The following is a 20,009-nucleotide window of genomic DNA, read 5'->3' on the forward strand; positions in this document are numbered from 1 at the left end:
TTGGAGTGAGAAGCACCCTGTTACTGAGCTAGGAACTCAGGTGGAGAGAGCTCATGGGCAGGCTCCAGCCAGGGCCAGAGGGTGGGAGGAAAGGAGCAGTATCCTGCCCCAGTTGTGCTGCAGGATTGGGCCCTGCAAAACAAAGGAGCTGTGGGATGAGCCCCCCTGCTCCTCCAGGGATCTCCGTGCTGGGCTCCTGGCACTCCATGGGGAAGATGTCTGAGCTCCTGACACCCCACAGCGAGGGCTGGCTACAGAGTGTGGGCTTGTTTCCCAGGAGCCTGGGAACACACAACTCCAGCACCACCACCAGACAGGACTCTTTCCTAAGAGCTCACTCCCAGACAAAGCTGAGCCTGACCTGCTGAGATGGCAAAAAAAGCTCTTTCAAAAAGGAAAACAAATCACATTTACATTTCTACCCCTGCACCTCCCATTTAAATGCCAGCCCAGCTCTGGCTGTAGCTTTTTTCTGTTACATCCACTTCTATCTCCTGCTCCCCTCTTATTCTGTTGCTGCTAACCAAGAAACCTTTGTATTTCTCATTACTTCTAATTCCATAGCAACAGGTCGCTGCTGTCACAGCAGCTGCTGATTGCTTTTGAATTGTCTCTCAGGCAAGCTCCAGAATAAATACAAAAGAGCAGGTCTCTGCATGGCTCATATCAAAGCAACCCTATTGCAAAGCCTCCCCAGCTGCTATTTAAAGTCCCAGAGTCGCATATGAAACCTGAATCAACAAAACTATAGGGGATTTCATTCACCTTCCCCCCTCCTCTTTTCCCCCTCTCCTGCTCATCAAACAGTAATTTCTACCCTGAATTGGTTTCCCAAAGGGGTCTTTAATGAGCTTTTTCTATGGAGCCTTACACTCATACCTACCCAGCTCACGTCAGCTAATGCTGCTGCCCACCCAGCTCCTGCAGGCAAGGGGACAGGATCCCTGTCTCCTTTGCAGCTCAGAAATTCAGGCTCCAAATCCCTTTGAGACCCTGTATAACACCCATAGGAAGTTTTGCTTCCCAAGCCCAACAGCCCCTGCTACAAGAGAAGGCAAATACAAATTTGCCTGGTGCCGATTCACTGCTCTGAGCAATCCCAGCCCTGAGCACAGCTGGAGCTGACGGTCTTGTAGGGAGGGAAAACCCTCCCAGAGTGTTCCCAGAGCAGGGCTGGATCTCCCTGTGCCTCTGTGTGCTCCTCTGGGATGGGGAGAGATGCACATGGAAGAGGAGTGTGGAAAGGAGCTCCAGCTGGAAAGCGCATCTCTCCTGTCAAAAGGCCCCTTTCTTGGGAGCTGCAGCAGCCAAGAGAAGGCAAATAAGGAAAACAGAAGCATGAATTCTTCTTGTCTTCCTTAGAAATGACTGGCTTTCCCTGCAGGAGTATGGCTGTGTCTGCACTGGGCCCCTCAACCTATTTGGCAGGTGTTATTAGCACTGCAGACTTGCGAGTTCTCCTGAAACCATGGCATGGACGAGCTGAGTGAGAGCAGCTGTAGAACAGAGAGTCACATGATGTCCTCAGGACATGAGGAGCCCTGGATTTAATTCCCAGATCTACCATTAACCTTGGACAAGACACTTGACATTGTGCCTCAGTTTCCCAAGCACTGAAGCAATAATAATTACAGCTGGGCTGGTTGCTTTGGAGGCTGTTTGTGAACCACCCCACGGAGCGCCAACCCTGTTATTAGTCCTCGGCCCTGTTATTAGACCTAAATCCAACTTCTGAATGAAGACTCCTGTGAAAAACATACAAACAGTTTCCCAGATCATCATTTTTATTAAAGTTCACAAGCAGCTGAAGGGAAAAAAAAAAAAAAAGCCCAGAAGATGTAAATAAACGTCATCCAGCTCATGGCAGACTGGCGGTGCGGAACGTGTGTTCTTCCCGGCAGCGACGGCACCCGCTGCTCCGAAAAGACCTCTGCTGTTTGAAGCTGTGTCAAGGCTTTTCATGGCATTGCATCATTCAGCTGGCCAGGCTGCAGCCCAGCCTCATCCAGGGGTGAGAGGCGAGCCTGGAGAAGCTGGAGATCTGTGCAGGGAAGCAGGATGCTGGGGCAGAGCAGGACCAGTCCTTGGCAGTGGCCGGTCAGGAGCTGCATCTCTGCACTGACAGCCTGAAATCCACGTGCCTTCCTCCACAGCAAAATGAGGAATGGCTCGGGCTGACAGCTCTTGGATGCATAATCCCAAACACAGTTGGCAGCCAGCATGCGTGGATAACCTGGGGCAGCCTCAGCCCAATGCATGCAGGCAGCACGCCGTCAGAAATGCTCACATCTCTCCAAGGGGAAGCCAGGGTGTGGGGTGCAGCAGGAAGGAGGGGGATCCCTCCCCAGCCCACCCTGCAGTGCTACCCTAATCCTCTTGCTCTCCCTCCTTGCTGGAGCCAAGGTGCCCCTTCCCAAGTGCTCCCCACTGCACTCCTTTTTCTGCTGCTTTGCCAATGAGAGCCTCACCCACGCGCAGGGAAGCTCAGCAGACCGGCTCTGAGCATGCAGTGGGCTTTATCTGGGGAATATCTCAGCAGTGGTGCTGCTGCCTTGGCACACTAACAGAGCCCTGTGCTCTTCCCAGCAGCTGTGTGTGGGGAGCTACCCGGCCTCTGACCAAATCACAGCAGCGAGGAAAGGGGGGCGGGGTGAAAAATTTAAAAGGCCCAAAGTACAAACCAAAAGGCATCTGCCCTGTTTCGTCACAGGACATGGTGCTGCTGGCAGCCATCCCAAGCTCCTATCTTTTAATATTTCAATAGCCATTGCCTCTATGAAATGGCCAGAGGATGGGGAGAGCCAAATGCTCTCACCTTATTCCCTTTCACAAACACTTCCAAGTCACCTGAGCAGCAAGCACTGCCAATGGCAAGTTCACTGCCTTAGAGAAAAACATATTAATATCACTTAAGACCCCCAACTGAGTAACAAAAAGGGCTACCCAGCCATGTTTGCTGAGGGATGCAGCCTCCATCTCCCCAGCCCTATTGGTCCATGGGAGCCCCACAAGCCATTCCTGTGCCCAGCCTGGCAAGGCAGTGCTCTGGGCTCCATCCCTGCACAGCGACCAGCGAGCAGTGGTGGGGCTGGGTGGCCCTTGGTGACCCCCAGGTGTGATGCAGGCAGGAGCTGTGCTTCCCATCCTGGTCCAGGAAGGGATGTGGAAGTTGCCTCGGAGTCCCGTGCGGGAGGACAGGAGGCTCTCGGTCACTGTGCTGGCTCCAGCCACAAGAGAGGGGACATGGATGTGACTCTGGCATCTGGGGAAGGAAAGAGAGAGCTCATTAACTGGTGTGGTGCTCAGCTCAGCCCACACAGGGCACTCCCTGAGGTGGAAAGCAGCTGGTTTCTTTAGGAGTTCCTTTGCTTGTGCAGGACAGGAGAGGGGGCTTCAGCTGGGGAGGGCTCAGAGCCACATAGCAAACTTCAGTGGACATGATAAGGGAATGAAACACTGAGGGAAAAGTTTTCACTCTTTTTTTTAGGGCAAGGAGGAAGGCCCAAACACTGGAACAGACAAAACAAAAAGATCCTTTTTCTCTTTTTCCACAGGTTCCTCCAAAAACATCCGTATCACTGACATTTCCAAGGGGTTGATTAATACAGTCTGGGGCCAAGCTCAGACTGCACATGTTTCCATCTGCCCAGGGTTAGGAAAAGCCTGATTTTCATCGACTTTCCTCCCCAGGCCAGCCACTCCCTTCCAACACTGCCTGATAAACTGGCTTCAGAGACAACCAGCCACTTGGAAAGAGCAGCAGCGGCAGAAAAACTGCAATCCCTGTTTATCCGGCCTCCCTATTATACACATGCAAATGGGTTTCCCTAGGAGCCACCGGGAGAAACCAGCTGTGACTCTGTTCCAGGAATTCCAGCAGGTTGCAAGCAACCACCCACCCCAGCAGCATGCAGGTGAGCAGCAGCCTCTAGGAGCCAGGAGATATCCTGAGTTTTTTTCAGGCTGATCTTTGCAGGTACACAGGGCTTGGCATGGGAAGGTGCCTTTCTGTGAGCAGGGCTCTGGATGGAGCTGGGAATGATGCACGCTGCAAGGTGAAATCATGTGGAAGGGAGCCACACCAGGCAGCTGTAAAAGCATCTTTGCAAAAAAGGCTTGTTATCTAAGCTGTAATATAATAACCAGGAAAAGCCATGGAACTGACCCAATTCCTAGTGTGAGTGTGGTATTGGAATACAGCTCAGGGCCTGGCACGCAGCCTAAATCTTTGCAGGAGCTCTGGGGCCAAAGTTCAGATTTCAGGTGCCAGAACAGCCTCAAAACCCTTCAGCCTCAAGTCACTCAGTGCCCACCCAAAGGCAGGCACCAGCTGCTGGTGCCACCCTTAGCCCTCACAGGAGCTAAGGGCTCCACACACCAAAGGGCTCCAGTGGAAGCTACAAAATCAACTCTGAGCTTCTGATGTGCCCCAGGAATCAGTGCCTGAGCAGTGCCCAGCCACCAACCTCTGCTCCCTACAGTGAAGACTGTGAGGAGGGTCCTGTAGGAGCTAAAAAGCACCTGATTAGGAACCTCTGGGCAGGGAACCCCTGGCTTCTTGATGCTACAGGGTTTGGGCTGTCCTGTTTGTTTGGAGATGGGAATTCCAACATCTCCATCCCAGGAGAGCGTTTGAGGCTTAGGAGGCAGCACAGAAGGATGCAGTGACTCCTCTTTTTAATTCACCTTCCCTGGCTGGACCATGAAATCTGAAATCATCTCCATGTGTGACTCTGCCCTGTGAAAATCAGAGTGTGACACAGGACAGATACTCTGGAGAAGCCACTTTAATGTGGAGACAGGCAGCTTGGAGAACCTGTTCCTTTTCTGGTGCTGCCTGAAGTCACCTCTGAGGAGGGGTTGAGTTGTCCCCATCAACTGTCTCTGCACAGCACTGTGACAAACCACCCACCCCCCTCCCCCAGGCTGGACTGTGCTTGTCCTTATCAACACAGAGTCCTGATTAGCCCCGTGCTCATTTGTCATGTTTTGCCTCCCCTATGGCTCCACCACCTCGGGTGGGAGGGGATGAGGCTTTCACATTTCATACTGCTAATCACACTTGATCCCTGGAATTAACTGTGGGTAATAAGCACTAAATTAATGTCACACAGCCTCCCTGGCAGCAGTGCTGGGACCTCTGCTGAAATGTGTCCCTGCTCTGACTGGGAAGGGCAAAGGCCATGCCCTCGAGGAAGCCTTTCCAGCTGATCAGTTTTATGCTTCACAGGAAAAGCAGGCTGGGTGCTTTATGACCAACATTTGTCAAGGACAGACTATTTGGTTTTCAGGGACCAGTTTATGGGCAGGAGGTTGTTTTTTCCATGAGGACAAAGTTCTGTCTCCTGCCATGTGATTGCCCATGCGTTTTTCCACCAGCCCACCTTGCTCTGCTCTGAGGGGTGGTTGCTCCTGAGTTTTTCCAGGTGAGGACAGGCAGTTCCATAGGAAACTGGACAGGTGCTGACCAGCCTGCCTTCTGGACGCCTCTACTTGAATAAGGACCAAACCAGGTGTTTGAGCAGAGACCTTCCATGGTGGGAGCTGCAAACCAGAAAACCCCCTAGCCAGACCTGCAATAGGACAATGGGGAGAACTGGATCATAGCCATAGGATCCTACAGTCAGTTACTCCAGCTCCCAAGCCCAGTTTTTGCACAGCCAGGACAGCCAAGGCAGGCACATGGGATGTGCACATCAGGGACATTCACTCAATAAATGAAATAAAACTTACTAAAAAAAAAAAACCAACAAAACCCACTCTGGAAAAATCACGTGGACAGACGTTCTTTCTGGCAAGAGCTTGCATGTATTTTAAATAGTTCTTTTAACCGAAGACTGGAGGCAGAGCCAAAAAAGCACATAAAACCCTCACACAGTGACTTTTCACCAGTTTTATTTGCAGTTTCTAGTTTTCTGTGCTTGTGTTGTGCTCCCAATTACAGGGAGGAAAGAAGTATCAATACAACCCCCACAAAGCTATTTATTAGGTCTGAACAACCCAAAAACAGTAGGGAGGAAAAAAAGGTAGGAGAGGAAAATAACATCACTGTGACTTTGAAGACTGTTTTTTATTTAGTGGCTGAGGAATCAACTCCCATCTCAAACTACTCCCTATTCCTACTCTCAGCCATGTGGCTGGTGTTGAGCTTTAATATTCAGACGCATCTGCTACCAGAGAAAATTAACTGTCAGCTCTAGGATGGCTCTTAAAGGGAGGCCCCATTGACCTGAGCTGAAAATGATGGAGTCCTCACAGTCATTGCTGCAATATTTAATAGCCAAGTGACAGTTAATTAGATTACTGAGCCACCGTGACAGATGCTAGGCAACGCCTGAGGAGGAGAATTTGGAAAGGCCATTATCTTACAGTGTTGGGAACACTTGAAGGTCTCATTTTAACCCCTTCCACTCTTGCCCTGCCCTCATGGTGGTCCAACCCATGTTAAAGCCAGGTGTTTCACAAAGGCCAGCGTAATGCCCTGGGTGATTTTTTTCCCACCTGAGAAAAGCAGGTGGTCATGTTGGGCTAATCCCTGGCTGAGGTGCCAGGAACTCCTCCTTGGTTCCCACCTGGCATCAAAAAAGATGATGATCACTGGGAGGTGCCAGCAATTTCACCCGCTGGGCGATTCCCAGGCGCACCAACCACACCAAGTGGAAAGCAGGGAAGTGAGAGGGTGTTAGAGGGTTTGGGCAGCATTCCTTCCTCCCTGTATTAAGTGAAGTGGATTTTGATGAGTCTGTGGAAGAATTTCCCTCCCCACAGTTCCCACTTTCCAAATAAAACTCTAAGTGAAGCTTGTCAATCCCACACCCATAGTGAGAGTTTCCCAGCTCCTTCAGCTGGCTGGGATGCAGGCTGCAACCACCAAAGCGGGGCTGTGTGTGCTGCTGGCACTGAGAAACCTGCACACTGAGCTAGCAGACGTGCTACTGACTTCCTGGGAAGGTGATGCTATCTAAGTGCTGCCTGTATCACTATCTGCTTTCACAGTGCAAGATGAGAAGAGTTTTTGGGCTTTGCCAGGCCAGCTGCATCTCAGCACAGGTTGGTGAGGACATGCAAAGCCCTGTGCAGCCACACTGACAACCAGAACAGCAACCAAATACCCCACTGGGGAGGAGAGGGGAGGAACCAGAAACCCTGTACCAGAGGCACTGCAGGAGCACCTTCCCTGAGCAAGAGAAAATCAGAGCGCCAGAATGAGACAACATCATGGGTTTCCACCAACTTTCTTATTCTCACACAACCCAAAACACTGATAAACACATTCTTCTTCTGGTTACAAAACCTCTTCCCTCCCACTCAGGTCTGACACAGAAGTCTCAGAAGTTCTGATTTAACAAGCAACTGTTTGGATGATAAATAAACACCAAGACCATCAAATGCACCATAGCTTCTGTGCTTTTGCTTCTGCTACCCACTGAAATGTAAACAGAGAGCATAAAAAGAGAACCAGGATTTGCTGGCATTTCAAGGATCACTTGCCTACATATTCAACAGTTCTAAATACATCACCCAGAAAAATCAGCAAAAATATCAAACTACTGAGACATTCCAAAGCACTTCTTGCCCTGATATCTCCCAGGAGTCACATACAAGTGTTTTTAGGAACCTTAACTCCCTCAACTGCATGGGAACAGGATGTATTCCATGGTGAGAGCAGGTGTGGACACATCTGCCCATCCACCTCCCCACAGAAGGGCAAGGCTGGTACATCCAGCTGCCTTGGAGCAGAAGGAGAGAAGCCCCAACCGTCTATGTAGATGTATCTTGTAAGATACTGTGAGGATCATCTGGAAATAAGAGAACCCTTGGAACTACCTAGACTTACACTAGAGCACAGCAGAGCTGGTTATTCTTTCCTGGCTCTGCATCCCACTTTTAAATTGGAATGAGTATTTTCCCATAAAATTACTTCACGAGCACCTGTGGCTTCAGCATGGGGTGTGGAGATACAACTGAGACAAGATAGTAATTTTTAATTTAAGAGGAGGAGACCCTTACCTTCATTGACCTCCTGGAAACAAGCCCCCAGGCCCTGCCCCTCATCACGAGGGCAAGTGCTTCCAGGTGCTGACAAAAGCTGTGGGGATGAGCGAGTAAGGCACCGTGGTGATACAGTTCCACGTGTCTGACATGGGGTCATAGCAGTCCAGCGTTTTGCACCTCTGGGTGCCAAAGTAGCCTCCTACCACATAGAGTTTGTTGCCCGAGGCCAGGGCGTGGCAGGACATGCGCTTGGCTGTCATGTCCCCGATGCGCGTCCACTGGTCGGTCTCGCAGTCGAAGCGGTAGGCAGAGGCTGCCGTGAACTCCGTGTCCCCTCCCATGATGAAAATCTGGCTGCCCAGGACAGCGGCCGCCGTGTAGCGCCAGGGCTGTGGGCACTCGGCTTTGATGGTCCATCGATTCTCAGCTGGATCGTAGCACTGCACTTTGGACACCATGTCTCGGTGGATGCTGGTGCCACCGAAGACAAAGAGCTTCAGCCTGGCGCTCACCACCGCGGCGTTGCTCACTCCGTCCCTCAGCGGAGCCACCATCATCCACTTGTTGGATATGGGGTCGTACTTCTCTACTTGCTTCAAGGAAACGGAAGGAGATGCAGGGAAGACTCCAGCTACTGCAGTGTGTCCACCAACCACATAGAGGCAGTTTTCCAATTCGGCTGAGCCATGCCCAAACCGAGCGATTAACATTGGGGCAGCTTTGGACCATTCCTCATGCACGGTGTCATAAACCCAAACATCTTTGGAGACCCCGTTCTCTGAGCCCCTGCCTCCAGTGATGTACACTTTGCAGCCGATAGCACAGGCACTAAACTCCTTCCGTGGACTCGGCAGGTCTGCTTTGGGAATAATTTCCTTGGCTTTGTGATCCACTTGGTAGATCTTATCACACATGAAGGTTTGTCCTCCCAGGATCAGCAAGGTGTGCCCAGCTTTGCGAGGCCTGGCACAGAGGCTGGTGACCACCCCATCATTCTGGAGGATCTTCTTCTTGCACTGAATAGCCTCATCCAGGACAAGCTTGTTCCTTTCATCCACCATGATCAAGTCCTCGCAAGCCAAGGCTTCCTTGAGACATTCTGAAGGAAGCAAAGCCAGACGAACATTCCTCAGAAGTTCTGGGAGATAAGCCTTCCGCTCATCCAGGTCATATTTCACCCACTGCATGACAGCCTTAAAGACCTTTTCTTCATCCTCGATTTCCAGCTCATCACTGGAGATGAGATCGAGCAAAGTGTCCTTGGAAAGGTTGTTGAAGTCCTCACTCTTGTGGACAGTCTCAAAGTTGACCAGGCACATCCTCCAGGAGAGCTCATAGAGCCGCCGGCACTGATGAGCATCCGAGAGCAGCATCATGCCCAGGCAGTTGGAAGGGTAGAGGTTCTTCTCCAGGAACTCAGCCGCTGCATCTCGGACGTCGTGGAACTGCAGCATGTCCCCAGCCTCCAGGAGAGACTCAGCATTCTCCTCGTTGATAATGATCCGAGAGGAGTAAGCAAAGTCCAGCAGCAGCTCCAGCACCTCCGGGTGGAGGCTGTCATGGAAGTTCACCTCGTCATCCAGGCTCTCCCGGAGGCCGTTGCTGAACATGGCCTCGAAGTACCTGCTGGAGGCAGCCAGCACTGCCCGATGGCAGGGGAAGGACCTGTTCCCTGCCCAGAGGGTGACATCAGTGAACATGCAGTGCTTGCGCAGGGTGTTCAGGTGGGACAGGACGCAGTCCGGGTGGGAGGCCTTGTGGAAAAGCAGGATGTTCATGGAGCCGGTGCTGGTGCGGGATTTACGGTTCTCGTGCACGCTGACCGACATGGTGGCACAGCTCTTGCCTGCAGGGAGACAAACGGGGAAACCATCATTCCCTCATCCTGACTGATACAAGGCATGGAGAACACATGCATTAGTTATCCAACCCTGGTACACTGCCAGTGGACCTCAAAGCTCCAGGTGACATCCCTGTGGCTCCCGCTCCATGGCTGTTCCTGCACCCTTTCCTCCTGCACCCTCGCATTCTCCAAAAAATCTAACTCAGGCTGAGCAGGGCAGGAAAGCAGAGCAGGGTGAAGGGGGAAATTCTGCTTTGGTTTCAACAAAGGAGCAACAAAGTGAGGCAATCAAACCCCAAACTTGGTGTAGATTGTTTCAACAGCCCCCAGAGGGTATTGGCAAACCGCAGAAGAGTTATTTTTCCTTAGAAAACAGCATAGAGAGAGCAGACTATCCAGGATAAAGGGCATTGGTCTGTTCTTGGCTCAGCAGAAATTAAGTTTGGCTTCTGATTTTCATGTAGATTACTGCAGGTTTAGGAAAAGCAACTGCTACAGGTTTTATTTACAAAATATTTAATTACCAGCAGAAGCCAAAAGTTTGAACTAATTTTACCAAACCCATTTGTTGCACTTTTTGATTATAAAACTCACCAGACACCTCATATGACTTAAACATTTTTTCAGGACAGATTCTATTCAGAATAAGACAAAAGAAAGACATAAATTATGTTTTTAGCCAAACAGGCAGAATCAAACACAAGGCTTTTATTAGCTACTATTTCACTAAGTGCTACCTGATACCAATCCCTGCCTGTAGAAGAAAACTCCTATGGACTAATCAAATTAATACTACCTAGATGATAAAATCCAAGTCATTTACTCCAAAATACTTCAGCCAGCTGTATTTTGCTTCCCATGTAACTAAAGCAGACAGACAGATACACATGCACAGCCCTCTCTTACAGGAGAAAGTTAATACTGAACTCATTCTGAGGTTTGAAAAATGAACCTGAAAAAATCAAAATGGGGTCAACCTTCACTCCAGTCACCGAATTGTTTAGACAAGACAGTTGGGGAAGGCTTTTTAGATGGGTTCTTTTTGTTAATGTTGGTTGGATGGGTTTCTTTTTTTAACTTGCTCTTCACAGGCTGGGATTTCTCAAGGGTCTCTCCAGCCTGCTAACACAAGGTCTGCAGATGAGCCCAGTTCTCCCCAGCCAGCACTGGGGTCTTGGAGGAAACCACAAAATGCTGAGAGAATGGCTGCTGCGCTCCCAGGCTGCCAGGAGGTCACAGCCTTGACCTGGCACTGACCTGGAGCTGCTCAACCCTCCCACACTCCATGGGTGGATGACCTCAGGAGGAGGCAGATGGCCAGATAAGTTGTCTGACTCAGGCTCTTCTGCTCATGAGCTTCCTGCCCCTGCTGCTCCAGCACCTCCAGAAGAGTCTGAATGAGACAAACAGTTGTGGGCATGTTGGTCCTTCCCCACCCGCTGTCAAGAGTTATTGAGGTTGGTCCACTCATTCCTCAGGGCTGTGTCACAGTCCAGGGAAAAGTCTCTGCGCTTCTCCATGCAGAAACAACAGCTTGCCCAAGCAGCCACAAGTCCTGCTCAGCCTCAGAGTGAGGGCAGGAACACTGATGTGGGTTGTTGGGTGGGAAATGTCCATATCCATGGCCCAAACTCCGGCAGCCAGGGATAGAGGCTGACAAGCTCATTTCACTCGTGACTGGAGGCTGTGCAGAAGCAAGGCTCCAAAACAGGAAGGAAAATGCCATTATGGAACAGCACTTTGAAGTGCATCTGAAGGAAATGTTTCCAACATCTACACCCAGTGCAGGAACAACACTAATTTAAGGGGTTATTTGGATTCCCATGCCAACGCTGAAGCGAGGAATACAAATGAAACATTTATGAGTCTGCTAAAAGCTATTGATTTAGATTCCTATTCCTACAACCTCAGAAACCACCCTGCCACTGCTACGGCTTTCTCTTCTCACAGCTCAGGTCAACTATTCACTGTTAACCTTTGATTTGCTTATGCACAAAAAAAGAAGCAATTTATATAGGACAGCTATGGAAACAAACACAGAGACTGCAGGAAGGCAGCAATGATTTTTCTGACACAAAGATTAAAAGCACCTACTCAGAGTGGAAGGAGCAGGTCATTTCGAAATTGAAATGTCTATATAAAAGCTGCAGCAAAGCCATTTTTTATATATCCATACACATAAGGACACATACATATATCACATGTGCACACACACACATATATATTTCAAATCTCAGGCTTCCAGCATCAAATATCTATCCCAGGGAACTTGGATGCAAATAATATTTCTATCTTACATGTATTGAAAAATATCCAGGGAATAAATTGGCAGTCCAGTTCTCACTGGTCTATCATGTTCACTACAGGCACCAACTGACCCCCAGCACAGCTGGAATTCTGAAAGCTGACGAGGCCACAGTCACAGCCCCTTTACTTGGCCTCTTCTGGAGTGGAATTATGACACTGGATGTCACTGGTCACAGACAAGCAGGGCTAGAGAGACCCTTGAACTGAAACTAAAGCAGCCCCTGAACTCTGGGGTGCAGCATCTCACCAGAAAGCCTTGCTTGTGGTTTTCAGCAACACTAAAACAGCTTTTTCTGAGGGCTTCTTGGATCCTGCCATAGCTGGGCACAAGCAGAAAAGTGGCGGACACTAATCCTCCCTCTAATAACTCCCCTCACTGCATGCCTTAGTCTACCAGAGACCTTGGCATCATCTCACCCATATCAAAGAAACAGAAACTGCAGGCAGCAGCTACTTCATCTGGCAAATTTCTTCCAAAATGTAGCAGCTGACAAACCTCAGAAGCCTGTAGGCAAGATGTCTTCTACAATTTCACAATGTGCACAGAAGTGCTTCGATTTAAGCCATGTTTAACTGCAGCCCTGAGCAGGCTGGACCTGTGATGCATGCACTTCTCTGAAGCAGAGGCATGCAGAGCACAGTTTGGCCCCTACCACACTCCTTGCTCCCTTCCCCAACTACTGAGCTAAAGAGAAAAAGCAGAACCACTCTGAATGAGGAGTACTTTACACAAAGCAACCTGTCAGTGGCCCTTGCCAAGCTCCCACCTGCTCTGTGAGAGCCTGGGGGTTATCAGAGCTCCCAGCTGCATCTTCCATCATGCAGGAGGCTGTTGTGGAACAGCCATGTCAATGGGAACAGCAGAAGGCACGACCTGAACAAACTGGGGCTTGAATTTCTCCATGCTGCATTCATTTCTTTTCCCCCGAAAGGCAGTTATTGAAAAAATAAGTATCTACTGCATAACCTTTAAAGGGATCTTACTGCACACAGAGGCAGATAATAATCCTTCTTCCATATGGATGAGGGCAGAGGGGCATCAGCTTTTTGACAGCTATCCAATGCTGTCTGCTGGCTGAAGTATTCCCCTGGCTGTCTGCAGCCTTTGTGCAGCCAGGATGGGAAAGACAGGTTTTTTCCAGCAGAGCCAGATAAGGTTGCTTTGAAAATCCTTCCACTCATCCAGACAGGGCAGACAGCAATCCTGAAAGAGGGAAGGAGTTGGCTCAAGAAAAAAAGACCCCTCAAATCTCAGCTCATGAAGAAAACGCCCCAGCAGTCTCTCTGGACAGGACAAAGCTTGCAAAGAGAACAAGGGAAAAACAAAAGCAGAGAGCTGGCCAAACTCCCCACATGAAGAACCACAGCTCTCCTGTCCGAGTGCCTTTTGCTTCCTACAAACCAGGAGAAGACTTTCCCTCCCAGGCTGATGGGTCACCCTTCCAGAGCCCTGCTGGAATGGTCCTTTAGGAGAACCTCAGGAGACACTCTACCACCTCTTGAAACACCCAAGTGCCTCTTAGACAGATACTTTGACGCTGTATCAGGCCCTGTCCCCAGTCACAAAAGAACTGAGTATGAGAGAACAGCTCAGAAAGGCTATTGATACATGAACTATAATTAGCCAGGCTTGGGGCTCCCCCTCCATAATGGGCTCTCCACAAATCTCCAATTTCATTCACTACCTGCAGGGAATCACAGCTGAGATCCTGTTTGCTTTCAAGAGGACAAGATTTGAAAGTGATTAATACGCTCTCCAGTGGGACTTCAGGGGATCAAGAATCATTTCTGCATAAAAGAGCAAAACTACAGGATTTATGAATGTTCTCCCAAGATCATAAAGGCTGACTAAACACCAACAAAGACCCCAGGTCCCATGATCCAAAACTGCCACTTTCTCTTTCGCCCATGAGAGAAGCAGCAAGCAGAACAAGTTTCTTTTTGCCCCACTCAACCATGAACTATTTGAAGCTGCAAATAAGTAAATAAATAAGCAGTAAGGTTCCTTGCTGGCTCAGCTTAGAAGACCTGGATGAAGCTGCTCAAACTACAGCAGAGCTTCATTCCCAAGAAGCCATACAGGCCCTCTATGCATGGGCTGCACTACAACATACAGACACTCCTTCCAAATCAGAGCAGACCCACCTGGAATGGCCAGTGACAGCAGGCACAAGATTCATCTTTATTTTCCCTCCATCTCACAGTATCGTGAGACACACCGTGGCTGACACACTGTCTTGAATTTAGAACCCTCGTGGCTGACACACTGTCTTGAATTTAGACAAAGTTTAACTTCTCGCTGAAAGCTGTGGGATCAATTCTCTTTTAATTAGTAATGTGCCTGCTCCCTCATCCCAAATATCTGTACCTTTCTAATGCTCTCATGGACTCCACCACCTGGTGCTTAAGCCAGCAGCATCATCCCAGGCCAAAATTACTGCTATAGAACCAATTTCTCCCTTTTTATTGTAGAGAGTAGCAAAGTAGAAACACAAAAGTCACCTACTGTGTTGTCTTCACAGGGAAGAGCTCCTTGCAAAACTGCTTAGGAGAAAGAGCAGTGAGGCAACATGCTGTCAAACACAGAGCTAGATACAGCTGTGTTTCAGATGCAATTTCCCAGCACTGGAGACCATCAAAAGGTTTGAGAAAGGGGATCTGTTACATGCAGGCATTCACGTACTCAGAGGCAGCTTGAGCTTCAAAAGCAGAAAAAAACAGAAAACAGGAAAGGATGGTGGGGGAGAGACACAAAAAACAAGAAAGGGGAAGGAAAAACTGTGAAGATGTTTTCTGATGATTTTCCTGTCCTTGCATAACACAGCAGACCGTCAGGTACACAGCTTGGAGCTGCTTGAAATGCTCAACACTAATAATGCTCTTCTGTCAAGAGTGCTTGAGATGAAAGGAATTAAAATTGCACCTGGCATTTAGTGCAGCAGCACATTTGTTGAGTGTGGAGCCTGGGCTGCTGCCAGGTGGGCAGCACGGGACCTTCACTACATCTCCCAGGCATGCCCTCTGCTCTGTCCACACTGAATGCATGCAGACTTTGCTCTCTTACAGGTTGGGTTCATCTCCAGCCATGCCAGTGAATTTAGTGGTTTGCCTGCGTCAGCCAAATTTGTTCCTGTTCTCTTCAGGATGACTAACACAGCAAAGATGCAACTGGGATTTTGCAGGCTGGAATTCAGACAACGTAACTGCTGTGAATCAGAGGGTATCGCTCTGGATTTGCCCTTCCTGACAAACTCTTGATGTTTCACCAGATTTGCAAATAGGCAAACAAAGGAAAGGCAGCTGACTCCCTCCCCCCAGCGCAGAATTTCTGATCCTGCCCCAACCTTTGAGAATGGGAGGCATCCTTATCATTTCTTCTCATTTTCTCACTTCCTAGTCTAGCCTGTACATCCTAGACAGAAAACAGAGAGACCATGTGAAAGGCTCCTTCTGTTGGCTCAGACAGAAACTGGGAGGTTTTCCAAGCCCAATTCTGTAGGCTCCAGGAATCAGATTGTCTGGAGAAGATCCGGGTACATATCTGAACATTTTGAAACTCAGTCTGAGTTTCATATCCCACTCATATTCTCATATCCCATCCTCAGCAGTACCCACCATTTCTCCCTTTAAACCCACACCCCACTCTGAGCCTACAGCCACCACAAGAATCTACTAAATGCCACTTACTTGATAGAAAATCAGAACATTATTGCCAAGCTGAACCAATTAGTGAGATTCTTGTTTTGTCTCACAAAAGCACTGGTAAAAGGGGCTCTAGTGCCTCAAATCTATGACATGCACTCATCTGAATCAAAAGCAACCATGCACCAACCACAATAAAAATACCTGTAGGAAATCCTCCTTACATGCAATCTGTGCAGTTCTATTTGCAAATCAGGAATTGGACTTGCTACTCTGCACCTGAGATACTCCAAAAAGCATCTTGAGCTACCTGTGACACAATCAAATAAAGTTCATGATCATCACTAAGCACACTGGCTTCGCTGTTCCTGGGAATACCACGCCCTCCTACAGCCACTACCCAAATTGGGATAAATAATGCTTTTAGCCACAGTCCAGGCTCCAGACAATAGCTTTTCACTGCTACGCCTTAACCCCAGCGGATCTTTTCAGAGCCTGTGATTCATTTCAGAGGCTGTGGTGGGGTTTTGTCCTTCCTGCTGCCCTCCAGCTCTGCTTGTGAATACATCCCATTCTGCCAGATCAATCACAGGCGCTTTGCAAAATGAATGGGGGGCTGCAGAGGAGGCAGGCGAGTTCACAATCCCCTCTTCCAAATTATAACCAAAAAGGCTCCAGAATGGGAACAGCCCACTTGATTGCAGTACCTACCCCAGCCCCATCCGGGCAGGATAAAGTCCTTTCCAAGCAAGTCAAACTTGCTAATGTGCTGCAAAGGCAAAAGGCCTTTGGTACTTCAAACACAGAGGAACCACATGCCACTTCCCAGGGAGAGTTTAGGAGATGAGATGTGGCATACATCAAATTAATGCCAGAATAACCACAGCAGCTGCTGACTCCAGAGATCTTATTCAGATCCTCCCACTCTCCCAGCTCTGAGGCTGGCAGAGCTGAGTGCTCCGGTGGCCAGGCTGACCAAAAGCCCTGTCACGGATGCTCACACCAAACAGGTCTGTCTGCCTGCCTGCTGTCAGGGCAGGATTTCAATTTTGGGCCTGGCCAGTTAAGCTGGGGTTTTGTTTTGCCTTCCCCACTCCCCTGCCAGGCAGGAGATCATGGTACAACTGCCAGGTTTGGTTTGCTCATTTGCAATTCTGGCTGGAGTTCAGAGCCATGGAGATGGGAGGCCCTCACACCTCCTGAATGGATTAGCCCCTCATGCTGCTGGGCACAGGGGACATCCATTCCCAACTGGATTGTAAAGCACTGACAGATATTGAAGGGTCTGGGGCTGCAAGACAGGGCCTTGCTTATTGCCCTCTGGCTCTAGATAGAAGGAACAAAAAAACCTCTGATTTTTCCATTTTGGTACTCACACAGCATCAAACCACACACACACACTCAGCTTGCAAGTTCTGTGCCACTGTGGCATCCCTGCAGCACCCACGCTGCCCTGGGCATCCTGCACACCCTGCAAGCACAGCAGAGTGATTGCCAGTGTGGTACAGTAATAAATTTGCCTCACCACAATGTGACAGGCCATCATATAAAACTGGTAGTCTCTGCAAAGCCTAATGGTCAGCAAGCAGACAGCGGTTATGGGACATGCAGCATTCCCAGGCTGAAGGAATGGGGGAAATACAGAGCTGTCTGTTCTGGCTGGAGTGATACTAATAGTCACTGCGGGGATATAAAGCTGATAAGCAAAGACAGAGCAATGTGATGGTGGTTAAAGGTCAGGCCAGGGGGCTTGGGGTAGCTTGTTACAGCTAAATGCTTCCCAGCCAGCATCCCTGCAGCCACTGCTTGCTCACTGCAATTCAACTCCAGCCTGTGAAAAGGAGAGCAAACCTGGCTGACAGGGCTCCAAAGCTGCCCCTTGCACAGTCCCCGAGCACAGCGTGGCTGCCACCAACACCCTGGGCCAGCTCTGCCTGTCCTGCCCCACCTACTCGGGGCCAAGCCAAGGCGCTGCTCAACGCTCTTTTGTAACGCTGCCACTTCCATCCGCACCTCCAACTCTGCCTGTCCTCTCCCACCTCCACAGATGGCCACATCCTGCCCTTCCTGTTTCACTCATCCACCTCCTAAACACTGCCTGAAACTTCCCCTGACTGCTAAGAAGGACCTGAATTCCTGCAGGCTTTGGGAATGGTTGGTCACTGCCATAGGGACAGAAATGCTATCATAATTCACATGTGCATATGTACACACAGATATGCATGCACACACTCCTTATCTCCATACCAGACCATGTCCAGCACTCCCTCCAGAGCCAGAAGAACCATCTTACGGATCAGACTCATGCTCATTTTCACACACTTGGAATACATGTTATGCAATACCTTGTCATCTGTCCCCAAGCTGTTGCCTTCAGAAATTTATTTTGCCTTGTTCCTTTAGTCAAACCATCTTCAACTGGCCTGAACTCCTCTGCAAAAGCACATCTGAGACACCAACCCCCCTGTTTGAGTTACTTGAGCCTGCCCCAAACACAGCACGAGAGGATACCACACTCTGCACGCATGCTGAGGCAGGAGGACTTCAGATAACAATCCTCAAATACTTGAGAAAATGAACAAGAAAGGAATGGGAAATTTAAGTTCTTCAGTGCTGAAGCTGCTGAGTCTCCCATCTCCACATCATGGTGCAATTCTGCAGCAATTTTCACTCTGCTTTTAATTCTGAGAATCTTGTGCCACCCCACACCTTCCTGTTGCAGAGCAGACTTCCACCTATGCCTCCTCCCCAAGTGCTTTACTTGGGCTTATCACAAAGATAAGCCAGAGCAGATGGCTGGGGTTAAAGACACAAAAGAGACAAAATATGCTTTCAGATAGAATTTGATTTGCAGCAGAAAACAGGACCACGAAAACAGAGAAGCCCCAGAAAGGATCCTATAGCATTAAGGAGTCACTCTTTGAGAGATGCACAGAGAGCAGAACATACAGGAGAGCTCAGGAGCAGAGAGAAGAAAGCAGAAAGGGGAGAGCTCAGAACTCTGGACTGAGACTGTCACCAGGGCAGCTGAGCCAACAGCAGCAGCTGGCCACCAGCAGAACACACGGGCTGTGTTACGCATCTCGGGTTGCTCCTACGGTAACTTCAATAAAAACAAGTGTCACAAGATGCAGGAAGGAAGAAGGAAAAACAAGGGAAGTTGTCAAAGTGTAAAGGTTGCAGAGCTGCTTGTTTTTTTCTTGTGGCTCTGGACCTGTCCTGGAGAGGAAGAGGTATGTTTGGAGGAAGGCTACAAAATCCCACAGCACCCTGGCTGAGGAAATCTCTCCAGCAGATCACAAGAGAACCCAGGCAGAGATTGCCAGGAAAGGAAAACAGAGCAGTCATGACACTTGGACTCTCCACTGGAATAGTATGAAACATTCAGCTGTCTGCTTATGCAAAGCTGAGGGCAGATTTTCCAAGCACAGGTCTGGCTGGTCTAAGCCCCCTACCCCAACAATCACAAGTGGAGAGATAAAGAAAATAAAGACAAAACAAATTTAGACAAATCAACTACCAAACAAGCTCTTAACTTTTTTAATGTGAAGGGGCCTGTGAGGACAGGAGGAGGAGGAGGAGGAACTATTTTTCTCCTCTGTCAGCTCAGCTCAGTCACTCACACAAACCTGCTCACTTCTCTAGACAGACTTGTTCAAACTGATTTAATACTGATTTCATCAGGGCCCATGAAGTTGTGTCCCTTGGAGCACAGATTTGAGATATACATATATAGAGACAAAGAGGAGGGGAAAAAAAAAGCAAAGCAAAAAGCAATGCCACCTGACTTTCTCATTAATGAAATTAATAGCTTTTTGTTTTTGGTTTTGTTTTGTTTTTCTTTAGAAGTGAAAAGACCTTCCCCTCCCTAAACCTTTTCCTGCCGCTTCCTGCCTATGGAAAACGATGCTCCAAAGCCCCAGCGTGCCCCGGGCCGGTACCGGGGGCAGCAGGCATGGTCCCTCCTGCCGGGGGCCGGCCCATCCCCGTCCCCAGGGCTCCGAACCCCCGCAAACCCCGTGCTCGGAGGGGATCTGCCAGCAGCGCGCGAGCCCAGACCTGGGGTGAAACACTCACCGTGGCTTGGCCGAGCAGGAATCTCCGTGAGGCGGGAAGCCCCCAGCGCCGGGTGGCAGGGACGCGGAGATCGGGAATGCGAGAATGCGGGGCTGGAGCGCGGAGCGGGCCCGGCGCGGCCCCGCGCACAATGTACCCGCCGGGC

At 49.5% G+C, this 20,009-nt stretch overlaps 1 protein-coding gene across 1 annotated transcript; it reads right to left on the reverse strand.

The window, feature by feature from the left end:
* Positions 1-1,763: 1,763 nt before the first annotated feature.
* Positions 1,764-20,003, reverse strand: KLHL25 (kelch like family member 25). Its single transcript, XM_005426051.3, has 3 exons — positions 19,865-20,003; positions 8,011-9,841; positions 1,764-3,262 (listed from the first exon to the last, which is right to left on the reverse strand). The coding sequence occupies exon 2, from the start codon at positions 9,822-9,824 to the stop codon at positions 8,055-8,057; it is 1,770 nt and encodes a 589-aa protein (XP_005426108.1). The 5' UTR covers positions 9,825-9,841; positions 19,865-20,003; the 3' UTR covers positions 1,764-3,262; positions 8,011-8,054.
* Between the last annotated feature and the right edge of the window lie 6 nt (positions 20,004-20,009).

The sequence above is a fragment of the Geospiza fortis genome, unplaced genomic scaffold, assembly GCF_000277835.1.
Source record: "Geospiza fortis unplaced genomic scaffold, GeoFor_1.0 scaffold330, whole genome shotgun sequence".
Taxonomy (NCBI): Eukaryota; Metazoa; Chordata; class Aves; order Passeriformes; family Thraupidae; genus Geospiza; species Geospiza fortis.

Coding starts and splice junctions, on each gene's coding strand:
- KLHL25 (XM_005426051.3), bottom strand. CDS start 9,824: ATGTCGGTCAGCGTGCACGAGAACCGTAAATCCCGCACCAGCACCGGC.